The 16,480-nt window shown below is 51.2% G+C and overlaps 1 protein-coding gene across 1 annotated transcript in view; it reads left to right on the forward strand.

Annotated features, from left to right (window-relative positions):
* Nucleotides 1–16,480, forward strand: part of CC2D1B (coiled-coil and C2 domain containing 1B) — a 654,195-nt gene that overhangs the window by 411,464 nt on the left and 226,251 nt on the right. Inside the window, exon 17 of the mRNA XM_085602619.1 lies at nucleotides 13,657–13,715. Within this exon, the coding sequence (XP_085458745.1) occupies nucleotides 13,657–13,715 (59 nt within the window). The remainder of the gene's footprint in view (nucleotides 1–13,656; nucleotides 13,716–16,480) is intronic.

Here is a 16,480-nt window from a genome sequence, read left to right on the forward strand (position 1 = left end):
CCCTTTGTTGGTTTGTGTTTTAAGGATAATTTATCCGTCACACTTTACTTTACAGTGTTGAAATGAAAAAATGAATTGCGAGCATGTATCTAGGAAGACATGTCACAGTTTGTTGATGGGACTTTTTATTCTTATTCTGCTCGTGTCAGTGCATTGGGCTTGTAGGAAAGTGTCCCTTTTTGAAATGGTCACACCCCACCTTTTGCCAGGTATTTGATGCAGTTTTGACTGAGTGCACTGCTAACCAGGTCCCCAGGGCTATTGCTGTTTCCTAAAGCGTGTTATTAAATCCATACTGGTGCCAGTAATGGATCTATCTGATAGAGACATCTAGCTTCAGATTCCTTACCTTAGACTATACCAGGCGTCCGGCTTGATCTGGAAACTTTTGCTCGAGCAATACCCTTGCTTGCCGGTAGGTGGCTTTGATTGGCTCCGCGTGGCATCATCGGTGTCATCCGCGCCAGAAGTGACATCCACATCCACATCACCTATGTAGGTGCCACCTCTGCGTGCTGATATGTTGTTTTAGTTCCACGCCAGCTAGCACAGCTAGCACAGATCTGTCAACAGAGCTGCCCTCTGTCACTTTTTGACAGGCTTTTTTGGCAACGATTTTTAGTGTGTTGGTTTTCCCTCAATGTCGAAGAAAACTTGTGACCTTTCATGGCGCCGACCTCCACGCTGAGCCTCCCAGCGCTCTTGGCGGCACCAGTCTCATCCTTATCCCTGACAACCCGAAGCTGTTTTGGCACCGTTTGATGCTGATTCTCGTGCCGATGACACCCTGGGGTCCTAGGTCGATTCCTAGGCCTTATTTTGTGTGGCTAGGAATGGAGGAGGATTGGGAGGGGTCGCTGGATCCAGCCTGAGCACGAATTGGACTGATGCAGGTCACCTCCCTGGATTCTGACCTACTTTCTCCCCTACCGTGGATTCGAAGGAGGAAGCTTCATATGCTATGGTGGTGAGGAGGGCAGCCTGGACCTTCAGCTCCCTTTGGTGAATGTCAAGACAAGCATCTTGATGGAGTTCCTGCTGCCAGCTGTCTCCTCCTCGGAACCCCTCCTGACTTTAAACAAGGCCTTAACTGATGTCCTTCTGGGTACCTGGTCCAAGCCCAGCACAGGGGCTCCTGTGAATAGGCTCATCGCCCACTACCATCACCCTGCGCCAGGCAAAAACCCTACCCTGAGAGCCTGGTTTGCCAAGCCTCTACCTCACAAGATGCGTTCCCTTCCACACCCCCTTTCAGGGAATCTAAGAGGCTGGATAGTTGGGGCAAGAAGATTTTCTCTTCCGCCAGCCTTGCTGTCAGTGAACACTGTATGCCTATTGGGCTGTTACACCCACTCCTTGTGCGAAACGATTGCACAGGTGCTGCCACAGGCTTGGTGGAATCACGGGTCTTTCTCTCCCAAGTGGTATTGGAAGGAGATGCAGCCAAGTTCTTTCGTTGTGGGCTTCACACCACTGACTCGCTGGGTGGAGCAATGTTGTCGATGGTGGTTATTCGGCGCCATGCCTGGCTGCGGACTTCTGGATTTTCTGGGGATATCCAGGCTTCCCTTATAGACAAGCCCTTTGATGGCGCCCGTCTCTTTTTTTTGTATAAATCTTTTTTTATTAACATTTTTGCAAATTTTTTAAACATGCAGTCAGAGCAGTGATCTTACATCAAGAAGGATAGAAAGGAAAGCCAACAGCATAATGTGCAGTACTCAATAGCAAAAGGAGAGACAGGTGAGTAGATCGCGGCGATCACATGAAGTCATGGGTCAATACCCCTAGACAGGGTGGATCAGTGCTAATGAGCCTCACCACCGGGTGGCCTGTAATCGATTCAGATATAGTGCAGTTCGAACCCAACAAAATGAGGACAACATAAGTCAAGGAAGGGAAAGGGAGACACTTCAGACCTGCTGCCACGTCTAGTGTAGCCGTGGGAGCCAGAGCTGCTAGGGTCTAGTGGCATTGAGGTTCTGGAACAGGAGAGCTAAGTCAGCCTGGGGGTCAATGTTACTCAACACCCCTGTCAGTGGGGGATGGACCCTGTGTACCGGCCCCAGATAGAGTATTTGAGGCCCCTGTGTTAGTGACTATTTCTTGGAGCTTGGAGACCATTGTGTCCCACTGAGGCGCTAGGGGGAGTGCACGAATGCCAAGTAGTTCCTCCCTACCTAGTGCTACACCCTCCGCTTTAGCCCAATTAAGCAGGGATCGGTGTCAGACAAGTGGGTGAGACAACAGAGGAGATTTCCATCGCCTGGTGATCGATCATTTAGCCGTTATTAGACCCAGGTCTAGAAATCGTATGGCAGCTTTATATTTTTTATTTCCGCTAAAAAGGTGCAGTACATGGGCATCCCAGCTAGGGGGAATAGCTTGGGAGGTGCAAGTTGTTAAGGTGATTGTCACATTGTACCAGTATTCAGTTAAGACCGGACAATGCCAGAGCATATGGAGAATGTCAACATCTAACTGTCGACAGCGGGGGCAAGCCGCGTCTGCACGGAGGAAGTACCTGTTGATTTCAGCTGGAGTAAGGTAAGCCAAATGTTGTACAAAAAATTGAATCTGTTTGAGCCTTTGATTACGTGGAATGTAGGTCGGGCTACCTCGGACGGTAGTCCACTCTCTATCTGTAAGTGCCTTCCCCAAGGCCCCCTCCCAAAGATGCCGAAGCCGAGTGAGGTCATCCTCCGTGTGTTGCCGGAGAGAAGATGCAAACCAGCGCTTGAGGTGTCTCCCTGTCCCCATCACGTGAAGGTATTGCAAAGTGTGGTGCTTGGGAGGCTCCTGAGTGAGTGTACCCCACTTAGACGATAACGAAGTTACAATTGCTCTTTGTAGTAAAAATTGCCCAGGGTGTAGGTTCCCCTTCGCCATGAGCTCCTGGTATGGGATAAGGGTGCCGTCCTGGAAAAGGTCCCCCACGTTCTGTATTCCCTCCGAGGCCTAGTTTTGTAGCTCAGCCACCGTCGTGTGGGTGTCCCTTCGTGGGGTCCACAGCAATGAGATAGCGGGTGCTACATTGAGTAGAAATGTATCTGGGCTTCTGGACTTGGAGCAAGGATGGAAAATTTGTAGAAGTCTACCCTACGTCAGCAGGGGCTGTAACGAAGCCGTGTCTGCCAGATAACAGGAGGATAGCCACCTGGCAACCCATTGCAGCTGGGAAGCCAAGTAGTAATGCTCGAAGTTGGGTACCGCAAGGCCGCCCAGCTCGGCTGGCAAATAAAGTTTTTCCATGGACACCCTGTGACGTGATGTCCCCATATAAAATCCCGCACAATCTTTTCCCATTGCCTGAAGAAAGGGGGGGGAGATGATAAGGGGTAGAGTGGCGAAGTAGTACAGAAGGCGGGGAAGAACCACCATTTTGATAAGGGCAATCCTCCCAGAGATCGCCAATGGAAGAGTCTGCCAGAAACCCATCCGTGACCGTATCGCCGTGTTGGCCCGGAGTATGTTCCCATCGAAGAGATCAGTTCTGGTACGATAAACTCGGACCCCCAAATAGCTAAAAGTGTCTACGCACCAGGCCACGGGTCTTCCCCCCCCCCCCCCCCTGCCCCCCTTATCCCCCCTCAGTAGGTAACCCGGATCAGGGGTCACCTTCAGAAACTGCAACAGTATAGATTTCGCTGCGTTGACTCCCAGCCCCGAGGCTCGTGTAAAATGGCTGAGGGCTTGGTCAAGTGTGATGGGGATGTTATGAAGGTCTCAAGCATATAACAGCAGGTCATCTGCGTATAGCGAAATGGTGTGAGTGCCATCTCCCAGTGCTATCCCATGTCAACGTGGGTGCGAATATGGACCGCCAGTGGTTCCACTGCCAACACGAACAAAAGCGGGGACAATGGGTATCCCTGCCTGGTTCCACGTTGCACCTGAATTGGATCTGAAACATAGGGTCCTGTTCGAATCCGGACCGATGGATTGCGATACAGCAGCTGCACCAAACTAAGGAAGTAGGGACCGACTTCAAAACGGGCCAGGACAGCGAAGAGGAAAATCCAAGCCAGCGAATCGAAGGCCTTCTCAAGGTCCAACACCATGCAGCCCCAGCGTGGCCAATCGATCGAGGCATATTCCACCACCCGGAAGTAGCGTTGTATGTTCAAAGCAGTATTACGCTGTGGAAAAAAGCCATTCTGATCGGAGTGCACTAAATCAGGGACAAGCAGGGTCAGTCGATTGGCCAAGACTTTTGCCAAGATCTTATAATGGTAACGGCGTTTACTTAGCATGCGTTACTTCGCATGCCATTACTACGCGGACGTTAGTACGCACGCGTTGTTACTTAGAAAACCTTTACTACGCAAGTCGGAACAGCGACTTGCGTTAGGTGGGGAAGGTGTTGGATTTAAAATCCAACACCTTCCCTAGTGTCCGCATAGACTGGAGTTGGAATAGTAAATTATACTATTCCAACATCCAGCACCCCCTACTGCAATTCGTTGTTCCGAATTGCGTAGGAAAGGAATGCGAACTAAAAACGCGGTCGTACTAACGACCGCGTAGTAATGGCATGCGTACTAAACGCATGCGAAGTAACGTCGTATATTCCTTATAATCCATGTTCAATATGGCAATCGGACGATAAGAGCCAGGGGACGTGGGATCCTTACCCAGTTTCAGCAAAGAAATAATATTAGCAGTACGCATGGTCGGGGGTAGGGCCCCATCCGAGATTGCCTCTGCGAACAGCGAGTGGAGATGTGGTACTAAATGTTCAGCGTAAGAACTCAGCTGGGAGGCCATCTGGACCCGGCATTTTACTGGAGGACAAGGATCGCAGTGCTTCTCGTATTTAGTCTTTACTAGGGGGAGTCCAGTTCCATGAACTAGTCAGCTGTAAGAGTGAGCAACTCCACTGTGTACAGAAAGGAACTCACGTCCTGGGCTTCGTACAGTCGGTGTAGTGTTCAGTCATCAGTGCGTGAAAATCTCTGAGTGCCTCGCTCCTGGCCCAGATCATCGAGTAGCAACTGTATGGAGCGCTGGGGGTGTTCCTGCCTGATCAAGTAAGCCTGCAATCTCCCGGCCCTGTCCGTCGCAGAGTGAGAACGGGCAGAGGGCGCCAAAATAATTATGGCACCTCAGTCGGTCCAAAAGTGCCTCCCCATCGGCATAGGCAGCGTCCAAGCACCGCTGCTGATCCGGGCAGTTGACAACTCGCGTCTCAAGTGGAAGCAGCCGCTTCACAATGCTGGATAATGAAGTGTCGAGTTGACTGCGAATACTCCAAGTCTGTCCCAGACAATGGCCCCTAATTACTACATTAAAGGCCTCCCACTCTGTTAGGACTGAATCCGTGGAAGCCGTATTGAGTGCAAAATAGCCAGCTATCGCAGTCTCCAGCGAGCCGCGGAAGGGGAGGTCCTCCAAGGCCGCTGTCTGCAGGCACCAGGCTGGAATCGGAGGAGGACGTGCCTCCCAGGCCAGGTGCATCACCAAGTGATTATGGTCGGAATGCGTCCGACCAAGGTAGTCAATGGACTGTATCAGAACAAGTAGGGCCGTGGATACAAGCATGCGATCGAGGCGCACATGCAGGTTATGAGCCAGGGAATAAAAAGAGTATACTCTGGAGTGCGGATGGCGTGCCCGCCAGATGTCCGAGAGTGCCCAATTGTCCATCCAAGATTTTAAGAGTTGCGCGATGGAGGAGGCCATAGTACGAGGGAGAGGGGTAAAGGAACGGTCAAGTGAGACATCTAGCACTGCATTAAAGTCACCCCCTAGGAGCCACGGGATCTCCCTTCACTGGAGCAGTATCTCCGAAAGTTCACTAAGAAAAGTGCCCTGCATGACAATGGGGGCATATATGGAACCCAACAAGAGTGTCTGGCCATTCAGCTTGCCGCTTACTAACACGTAGCGCCCCATTGGGTCTGACAGGACCTCCTCTTCCTCCCATGGAACCCCGGCCTTGACCCATATCACCACCCCTCTAGCCATGGACGAATAGTTGGTGCTATATATTTGGCCCTGCCAGCGACGATGTAGGTGGGTGGCCTCTACCGTCAGGTGTGTCTCCTGTAATAGCACCACACTTATCGCGTGCTGCTGCAGGTAAGTGTAGATGGCGTATCGCTTGGAGGGTGTGTGAATGCCACTGACACTCCAGGTTATTACATTAAGATTGGTCATCGAAACAACTGCAGTCAGTGGGCCCCGCCCGGGTACTGCAGCGCCCCCTGTGTTGTGAACCGTCCCAAGAAGGGAGTATGTAAGGGCAGCTGGCCTGTGTGTGTGGTGACTCATGCAGGGGGGAGAAAATAAGTGTAGGTCTTTAGGATACCTTGAAACAGTAAAGGAGCGGATCCCCAACATGAGGAACTGCCCAAACAAGTTTGCCGTATCATGGCAACAGAACATACTTCGTTACAAGACTGCAGGGAGAAGCGCCAGTGGAACAGAACAAGGAAGGGGGGGGAGAGAGAGAAGCAGGTATAGATGCGATCCCCCTCAGTTACTTTAGAATTAAAGGAGTTCGGGCATCAAGAGTAAGACAGGAGAGGCCATAGCCCAGAATTACATCATTTTCTAGCAGGAGTTAAACGGAAATAATGTAATCTGCTGTTTGGGGTGTGACGATTGGTAGCGGAGGGAAATCCACATCAGTCAACCAGTCTGGCGTGGAGCTGGCCGAAGGTGGAGATCGGGCAGATTGAAGGGCTGCCACCGTCTGCAGGGCCCCCTGTCGTTCCATTCTGATCTGGTCGGGGTCCGGGGCTGATACGGATGTTCTCGCGTCTATGTTCTTTTTCCCATGCCTGCCTCAACGGGGTCGCTCAGTTTTTCGGGATTCATCTGTTCCTTTGGGCGCCGTTGCCAGTCCATGCTCCTCAAGCCAGTCCCAAGCCTCTGTAGGGAAGTCAAAGTACCAGGTGTTGCTATCTTTGATAACCCGGAGACGGGCAGGGAAGAGTAGAGAATATCTAAGGTCCAGCTCCCGGAGTTGTTTCTTCACTGCGGTGAAGGTGGCTCGTCTCTTCTGGACATGGGCTGTATAGTCTGGGAAAAGGGAGACAGTCAAGTTCTGGACCTTAGGGCCGGGGTGTTTGCCAAGTTCCCGTAGGATGACATCTCTGTCCCTGAAATTCATAACACGGAACAGAAAAGGACGGAGACTGGCCCCCCGCGCTGGTCTTCACACCGCAGCAGGTAACAACAGGAACCACTTGCTGATCAGCCTGGGTAGTGAAATGGGCCCTGGTGAAGCCCCAAGGCCGGCACGAATGCAATTAGGCCCCGCTGCGATCCCAACAGCGTGTGCAGGTCGGGACTTTAGGCCCGACCAACCTCCACAGCTCCCCACCGCAGGGCAGAGATGATGGCCACTGTCCGTGGGCCCACCGCCACAGTTGCGTCCCAACTCTAGGCTGAGGATAGGTGGGGGCCCTAGGCCCGAATGACCCCAGTGGACCCCCACCGCTGGGCAGTCCCTGGAATAAGCCTACTATGATGCCCAGCGCCTGGAAGAGGGTGAAGAGGCCTAGACCCGACCAACCCCGGGATCCCCCCCGTGCCGCCGTAGGCTCACCCGGTGTATTGCTGTCTGTGGCTGCGTATCACGTGGAGCGGCACCTCCCAGATCAGATGAGGGCCCTCTCGGTCTCCGCTACCCCTAGAGCCCGTCTGGTGGGCAAACCCTTCATCACTGCTGCCGTCAACTGCCAACCCCACTGAGGGTCGACCTGTCAGACCCCCGCCTCCAGGAAAGGGGGTCTCCCGGTGTTCCCTCTGGCCCCAGGTTCCGCCGCGGCCGTGCCGGCTCCAGACTCTGCCGCAACCTCTCCGGGCTCAGATGGAGAGGGGGAAGAAAGCGCCAACAGGAAGGACCTCGCCCCTCCGAGGCGATCTATCCAGGTGCCTCACACCATCTCCTCGAGCTCAGGGGGCAGAGACAGCAGGCAGCAAGGCCACACCGGTTGCCGCACTGCCACCACGACCCCGGCGTGGTCTCCACCAGGCCTCCCCGACACCTTCCTGATGTGCTTGTGCAGGGGCCTCAGGCCCGACTGACCTCCGTGGCTCCCACTCTCATGATTTACGCCGTGCAGGCCCTCCTCTGCCGCAGACCCACCAACATCCGCTATCGGGCACAACAGCAATCCGCTTCTGTCCATGATCTAGCCAGGGGTCACAGCGCCATGTCCCAGCGGCTCGCGTCCGACCCCCACCGCTCCACCAATCACCTCTGGCCGTGAGTCGTTCCCTCCGGGGGGGGGGGTCACCCAGTATCGGACACGGGCCTGTCGCGGGGTCCGCTGCGGGTGGCCGCAGCAGCAGGTCTTCCGTCTCTGCTACGGAGAGCGGGTCAGAGCCAGGCTCCCGCGAGGGAACAGGCCACGCTTTCTGGGGCCGCGCTAGTCTCCGGGATCCAGAAAACCCTCACAGCAGATGTTCGGGCACACCTCAAATGCACCTGAGGTCAGTCGGGGCCGTTAATTAACAAGGTTGCCAGGATAACTGGGGGATAGGATGTGGAGCGCTAGCAAAACGCGTCCGCCATCTTAGGTGCTTGGCCACGCCCCCTTGACGGCGCCAGTCTCTTAGGAGACCAAGCAGACATGGCCCTGGAGCACTTTAAGGACTCCGGGCTGTGACCAAGTTCTTGGGCCTCTCGATGACCACCCGTCCCCATATCCCAGCCACAAGCCTGCGCATGTTCAGCACCCTTTGCGTGGCTGTGAACGCGGCTCCTTTCAACGCCATGGATCAGGTGGCCAGAGATCTAATCAGTCCACTCCTCCACCTGCAGCCTCTAAGCCTTTCGAGTCAGGCCCTTCTGGATCAGAGGTGGCCGGTAGGTGGCAGGATCAGTCATCATCTCCACAACTGGCAAAACATCACATCGACAAGTGAGTTCTTCAAATAGTCCGGAAGGGCTACTCCCTACCTTTCGTGACTACCCTTTCATCCATGCCTCCAACTTACGACTGGCTGATGGAGGACTATCTGAATTTACTTCAGGAGGAAGGAAGGGCTCTCTTGAGCAAGGGAGCCGAAGGGAAGGTAGCAGCACCAGAAGTAGGCTGTGGTTGCTATTCCTGCAACTTTCTGGTCCCTAAAAAGGACAAGGGCTTTCGTCCTGCCCTAGATCTGCGAGCCTTCAACTACTTCCTCAAAAAGGTAAAGTTCAAGATGCTCACTGTGGCTCAGGTCTTGTCTGCTCTAGACCACGGGAGACTGAATTGTTGCATTGGACTTGCAGGACGCATACTTACACTTTCCCTGCTTCTCGGCATTATCTGCGGTCCATGGTAGGCCATGAGCACTTTCAGTTCATGGTGCTCCCCTTTGGCGTTACTAGGGCCCCTTGGGTGTTCACCAAGGTAATGGTTGTGGTCACAGCTAATCTGCGCAGATCAGGGATGCCAGTCTCTTCAATTATCTCAATGACTGGCTGTTGAAAGCAGGCTCGCCCCAGGCTGTCATCTCCCACCTCCAAACTATGGCGGATCTCTGCACCCGCTGGGGTTCACTATCAACGTGCCTAAGTTACACCTTACTCCCTTGCAGATACTCCCTTTCATCTGAGCTGTTCTGGACACAGTGCATTTTTGGACCTATCCTCCAGAACGGTGAGTGAGGACAAATTCTGGCTATGATACCGATGTTTCAGCCTCTAGCCTGGATTTTGGTGAGACTGATTAAGGCTGCTAGGCCTCATCATTCTGCATCCTGTTTGTGACACATGCCCGCTGGAGTTCCAGTGGCCGAAGCATCCGGGGAATCGGGTGATATGGTCCAGATCTCGGCGGGAACTGCAAAAGATCTGCAGTGGTGGTTAACAATCCGCAATTGGGTCAGCGGCAGACCCCTCTCTTTTCCCCAACCAGATCGGACAGTGGTTACAGATGCATCACTCCTGGGATGGGGCTGCCATCTGGGAGAGGTGGAGATCAGAGGCATCTGGTCTCCGATGGAACCCGGACTCCACATCAAACTACTGGAGCTCCAGGATATCCAGCCTGACATTAAGTCTTTCTGCCCTCCATCAATGGAAGCTAGTGCAGGTGTTCACGGACAACACCAGCGTCATGTGGTGCTGCAACACACAGGGTAGGATGGGGACATGGACCCTCTGTCAAGAGGCCTTGCATCTTTGGACATGGCTGGAACGTCTGGGCATTTCCCTGGTGGGTCAACACCCGGTGGGCTCTCTGAACACCAGGGCAGACAAACTCCACCGAAGATGCCTAGCATGTCACTAAATGCGTCTCCATACGGAGGTGGTGCAATGTGTCTTTCAGCTTTGAGGATTGCTTTGGTTAGACCTGTTCGCCACCGGCAAGAACGTGCAATGTCAGCAGTTCTGCGCACTAGAGTTCCCAAGGCGGCTCTGGCTCTGGGATGCTTTTTGTCTTGAGTGGAGCTCAGTCCTCCTGTAGGCCTTTTCCCCTATACCCCTCCTGCCCAGAGTTCTCAAGAAGACAACCAAGTCATCCTTGTGGCTCTGGTCGAGGCTCAGAGAGTTTGGTATCCTTAGCTGTTGAGTATGGCCATTGGTCCTCCATCAAGGCTGCCTCTCCTGTCGCAACAGCAGGGGAGGATTCTCCACCCGGAACTGTCAACGTTCTGCCTTCATGCATGGAGATTGAGTGGCAACAGTTGACAGTTTTGGATCTTCCGCCAGAAAATTGCACTGTTATCTTGGCAGCCAGGCTTCCGTCCCCCAAGACTATACGCCTGTCGTTGGGGCAAGTTTGTAGCATGGTGTTCAGAGAAACAAGTTGACCCTCTGTCTGCTCCCCTCTCTCAGGTCCCTCTCTTTATCCTTTCTCTTTCCCAGCAGCGCTTTGCTCTGGGCACCCTAAGGGGCTTTCTGCCATCCCAGCCTTTCAGCGGTTGCCTAATCAGCCATCCCTCTTCAAATCCCCTGTTGTACATAGGTTCTTGAAAGGTTTATAGCATGTTTCCACCTTCACCCTTAATCATGCCTCAGTGTGACTTAAGCTGGTCTTAATTTTTATGATGTGCGCTCCCTTTGAGCCAATCCACAATTGTCCTCTTAGGCACCTTATTATCAAGATGGCCTTCCTGGTGGCAATTACATCTGCCCAGAGGGTCAGTGACCTTCAGGGTTTGTCATCCAAGTCTCCTTACCTGAACATCTACCCAGACAAGCTGGTTCTTCGCAATACAGCTTCCTTTCTGTTGAAAGTTGTCACTCCCACTCCTGTAGGCCAGTCCATCACCCTGCCTACATTGTACGCTCCGCCACATCCCTCCAACGAAGAGGAGCGACTTCACTGTCTGGTCCCAAAAAGAGCATTGTTGTTCTACCTTGACCGCACAAAAGAGTTCCGGGTGGACAGCCAACTCTACGTGGGGTATTTCAGAGCGAAGAAGGGAAAGGCCATGCGCATCCCTTTGGATCGTGCTCTTCATTAAGATCTGCTTCGTATTGGGCAAGAAGAACCCCCCTGAGGGCTTGCGTGTTCATTCCCGAGAGCCAAGTCTGCGACCACTGAGTTAGCACGCGGAGTCCCGGTTCTGGACATCTGCAAGGTAGCAACTTGGGCCTCTCTGCTCACAATACACTACTGCCTGGACAGAGACATCCGTTGGGACAGGCTCTTTGCCTGTTTGGTCTAGCAGGACTTTTTGATGTAAAATGTTTTTGCAGACCCACCTCCGGTGTGTTGTTGCCTGGGTATCTATTCTAAGGTAAGGAATCTGCAGCTAGAAGTCTCTATCAAATGAACAAGTTACTTACCTTAGGTAACACCTTATAACGTAGAGACTCTAGCTTCATATTCCTTACCAACCCACCCATCCTCCCCGCTCTGCGAACAGATTTCTAGGGACAGGGGTGGTCCGCTTTCAGAGCATTTGTTTTCCACACCACTGGTCTGTGTTCTTCGTGGCTCCTCGCGTGAAAAGTCGCGTAAAAGAAACTGATGTCAGCTCGCTGGGGTGTCTCCTATACAGGCACCACTCATGTCACTTCCGGCACAGACGACGCCACACAGAGCCAGGGGGACTGCTCCCGAATAAAAAAAATTCCAGATCCGGTCTGACATCTGGGGATAATTCTGAGGTAAAGAATCTGCAGCTAGATAATCTCTACCAGATAAGGTGTTACCGAAGGTAAGTAACTTGTTCGTCATGTGTTGACATTTTTCACTACATTTTGGTTTACATCATTTACACATGGGACATTATTTTAGCGACGCAATTATATTGATTTTAGTGAGGTCTACTATAGGTGTTAGCAGTGTTCTTTCTGTGACCTCTTTTGATGAGCAGTAACTGCATACCATAATTTATGCTGGGCACGAACGGGCTCGCCTTCAGCACACCAAAGGTGCGCCCGCTGTGCGTCCACTCTGTGGCAGCCATTAAGTTGGTCCTGGAAAGGGAGAGGAGTGATGTCACTGCCTGTACAGTTATTTGATGGGAATTCCTGTGCAGATGAATTATGGGAAATTCAGTGTTGTGATTCCTGTACAGACCGATGATGGAAATGACTCCCCTCACTTGGCTTCGCGTTGAAGAGTTTTTATTATCTTTTGATCGGTTTGCGCTAAAAACAAATTATTTTTTATTAAAATCTGCAGATTATGCAGCAGATAATGGATTATGTGGAAAATGCTGCATCTGCAAAATAGCATAATTCTACTGACCCTGGCTATAAAACACATTTAGTGGTATGATACTGCATGTAGGATTACATAAAAGCGATGAAGTAATGATATATTTTAGGAGCCTGGTCATTAGTAGGTAGTGTATATTCTAGCATTTTGCAGCGCTTGCAGGGGCGGTGGGTGGTGTAACCTGCAATCACCGCCTGAGAAATACCTTGGATTCTGGCCTTTTTCTCTTTTCGATGTTATTACTATTTTTTTTCTTTTTATAAGGTAAGCACTGATGAAAGGCAAGGTGGTAACCTCTTTCCTCTTAGCTGATTGTGCCTCTGTGCAGAATGTATGACGTTACTACACCATACATTACCACGCGGTAGGTTACAACACGGACGTTCCATCGTCCACGTTGTTACCAGTCATGGCTTTACATCGCAAGTCGTTTCTACGACTTGCACTAGATGGCGCGCTGGACTTCGGAATAGTAAAATTACTATTCCTACTCCAGTTAGTGCAACAGCAGGGAATGTGTTGGATTTAAACTCCAACACATTCCCTGGTGTTGCTCGCCATCTAGCGCAAGTCGTAGAAACGACTTGCGATGGAATGCCATGCGTGGTAACGCGGACGATGGAACGTCCGCGTTATAACCTACCAGCGTGGTATTGACAGCGTTGTAAACGCGGTTTCCCCTCTGTGCATAATGCCTGCAAATTATATTATGCTTTTTTGGTCCATTATTGAATCTATAATATTTATTTTGTTTATTGTTTGCAATTTTTATAAAGCTTATTATCGAGGTCTGGTCATTGAGAAAAGGCATTTGAATAATGTATTACAGTGCACAGTCTGCTAAGCTTGTGTGGTTCCCACACAAACAGAGCATAGTTAATAGGGTTTTGATTGTACAACATTGTGCACTGCAGTCTATCTAATGTAGCAGAAGAAATTATGTGCCTCAGGCTCACAATGCATGGTGTATAGCTCTTTAGCAAAGTGTATGTTCCTCTGTCCATGTTTTGCTATTAAAGAATGCGTTTTTATTTAACAGAAGTGCATGCAGTATGCTAGACAATTCACCCACATGGGAAACGTCACGGAAACAACAAGGTATGTATTATATTGTACAGCACTTAATTGACTGAGTGTCAGATGCTGCATTAGGGGGATGTGATTCCTTGGGCAGTGTGTAGTGTGACTCACTAGTTGTGGGAGCTTGTTATAGTAAAGAATGATTTATAGAGCACCTGTCGACAAACTGTTTCAGAATACATTAAAAGAATACATTAAACTTCATTCACATACAGCAGCAACACATGGAACTACTCCTGGTGGTCATCAGACGTAGGACCTGTACCCACTCCCTTCGACCTTGCCAGAAACCTCAGAATCATCATTGACCACAAGCTCACCATGAAATCAAAGATCAACGCCTCTCCTCTGCCTGCTTCCTCACTCTGCGCATGCTAAGTAAGGTCTACACACACGAGACACACCGTGACACAGGCCCTCATCACCAGCCGACTGGACTATAGCAAAGCCCTCTATGTAGGAATCACCACACACTTCCTACAGAGACTTCAGACCATATGGTGCGCTGCCAGACTCCTCCTCGGCCTTCCCTGACTAACCCACATCGCACTGCACCTCAGGCAACTCCTCTCTCACCGTACAGAAGAGATGCCAGTTCAAGCTGCTGACCCACGCATCAAGGCTCTACACAACCAAGGACCTGCCTTCATTAACCACCACCTGAACTTTCACTAACCGCCTAGAAGACTATGCTCCGCCTTCCTTCCACTTGCCCATTCTCCCCGCATCTCCCGAAGCAGAAGCGGAGGACGTGCTTTCTCCCACACCACATCAGAGCAAAGACCTGGAACAGTCTCCCCATGCACCTCCGGACCATAACATAACGTGTATTTGTGAAGCGCATTTTCACAAAGAAGGGTATCTTGGTGCTGAATAGCAGATGTTTATTGTTACCCAAGTCAATGGTGCTCATTATTTTATCGACCTCAGAAGGATGAAAGGCTAAGTGGACCCGCTGGGATTTGGACCTGTGACCACGAGGTTTAACACAGGCCCCTACAGTGGACGAATTAGTCCACTAAGCCACCAGACCTGGGAGTTGAACCTTTGACCATGAGGTCAAATACATGACCCTACAGTGGACGCATTAGTCCACTCAGCAACCAGACCATCACCTCACTTCTAGAATTCCGACTGGCCCTCAAGACCTGGCTGTCGAATAAGCCTCCAGGACCTGCAAGTGCCTGGATACCCAATCAGGTGATTAGACGTGCTTTATAAATCCCGATTGATTGGCATACAATGCACAGATACACACACCTGGCATAGGACAAAATGACACTGAGATGACAATGAAGTGACAAATGTTTGAGAAGGAAAACCTGCTCTTCCATTACTTTCTAAAGATTGTTAGTGACAACTGAGCTCATTTGTATGAAGAAATGTGCTTGCTGCAGCTCAGAAACAGGGATTGCTTTACACACTTTAAAAAGGTGGATTTGCTGATGGTGCTGGCTTGGTTCAGAAGATGGCGGGTGCCACGCATACTCATCTTTAGATTCTCCTATCTTCGAAAGTTGTTATAACGGTCATGACCTGGAATGTCAAGGGCATGAATTCCATGAAGAAAAGACGCAGCATTTTTGCCTTTCTCAAACATTGAGGCACACAGATTGCATTTATTCAGGAATAGCATTTAATATTTGCCGAAGGGGCTAGCCTGCAGTAGATATGCAGTGTGGCCGGGCCGTACATTCCCTTCACGTCCTTAAAGGCTACGCTTGAGAAGAAGGGGAGATATGCTGTGAGGGGGTGCAGGAATCATGTGACAAGAATTTGCCGAGTACTTAAATGTATTGTTTTTTTAGTCTAGACAGGTAAACAAATAAAGAAAAGTTTATGCGTTTCTTCAAGGGAATTAACTTCTTCTCCTTGACGTTTTGTTTTACTCCTTCAGGGGCTTTAGTCCATGGGGCTCGGCAGTACAGGACGCCACCGAAAGGAATGAAGAAAGGAAAACCACGTCCGTGCTTTGCACCGATACCAAACAATGGGATAGGGAGTGAGGGATACAACACCCACTTGAATCAGGTTACAGGGTGTATCAGGAGACCGCCACCGTGAGGATAATAACCGCAAAGAAAGCTACGTTCTTGGGTTTCCCAAGGGGTTTCTACGTGTTTCCTTTCTCCCCACCAGAGAACGTTACTCCCACCCGCTTCCCGACTCCCAGGAACCGTGCACGTACCTGTGCAAGCCACGTTCCTCCAGGAACGAGGCTTGGCGTCTCATTATGTCGTTTGCCTCCTGGCTCTTCTCCGCGGAGGCCGCCAGCGTAACCTGGTGTCTCCGGCTCCTCCTCGGTTCCGCTCTGCCCTCTGATTGGTCTTGGTACCTCCTTCCATCTGGCTCCAAGAACTTCCTCTTCCAGGTTCTCGACGCCGCCAGCTTCGTCTTCCGCTCTCCCGTCATTCCCTGGCGTGCCGTAAATCCACCTCCAAGGGGTGTGGCTAGTCTCTCTTTCTTCCGGGGTTTAAAAATTAAAGGGCCCACAGTATCGTTCTGGATCGTCCCGTGTATATAGGACATCCAAAGGTCCCGGAGGCTGAAAGGGAAAGAGAGGTGTGGCCCAGTGAGGCGGAGTCTTGTCTTCCTCCATGGGGTCGGGGTCTAGGGATGCCCTAGAGTCTTCCCGATCAGGGAGGAATGGGATAAGAGAGAGAAAGTCCGCATTGGAATTAAGTGTGCCCTTCCTGTGCCTAACTTCGTTGGCATACAGCTGGAGAGACAGAAACCACCGCTTCACTCTAGGGTTATTACCCTTGTTCCTACTCATCCATATT

This window comes from Triturus cristatus, chromosome 4_2, assembly GCF_964204655.1.
Source record: "Triturus cristatus chromosome 4_2, aTriCri1.1, whole genome shotgun sequence".
In the NCBI taxonomy this organism is placed as follows: domain Eukaryota; kingdom Metazoa; phylum Chordata; class Amphibia; order Caudata; family Salamandridae; genus Triturus; species Triturus cristatus.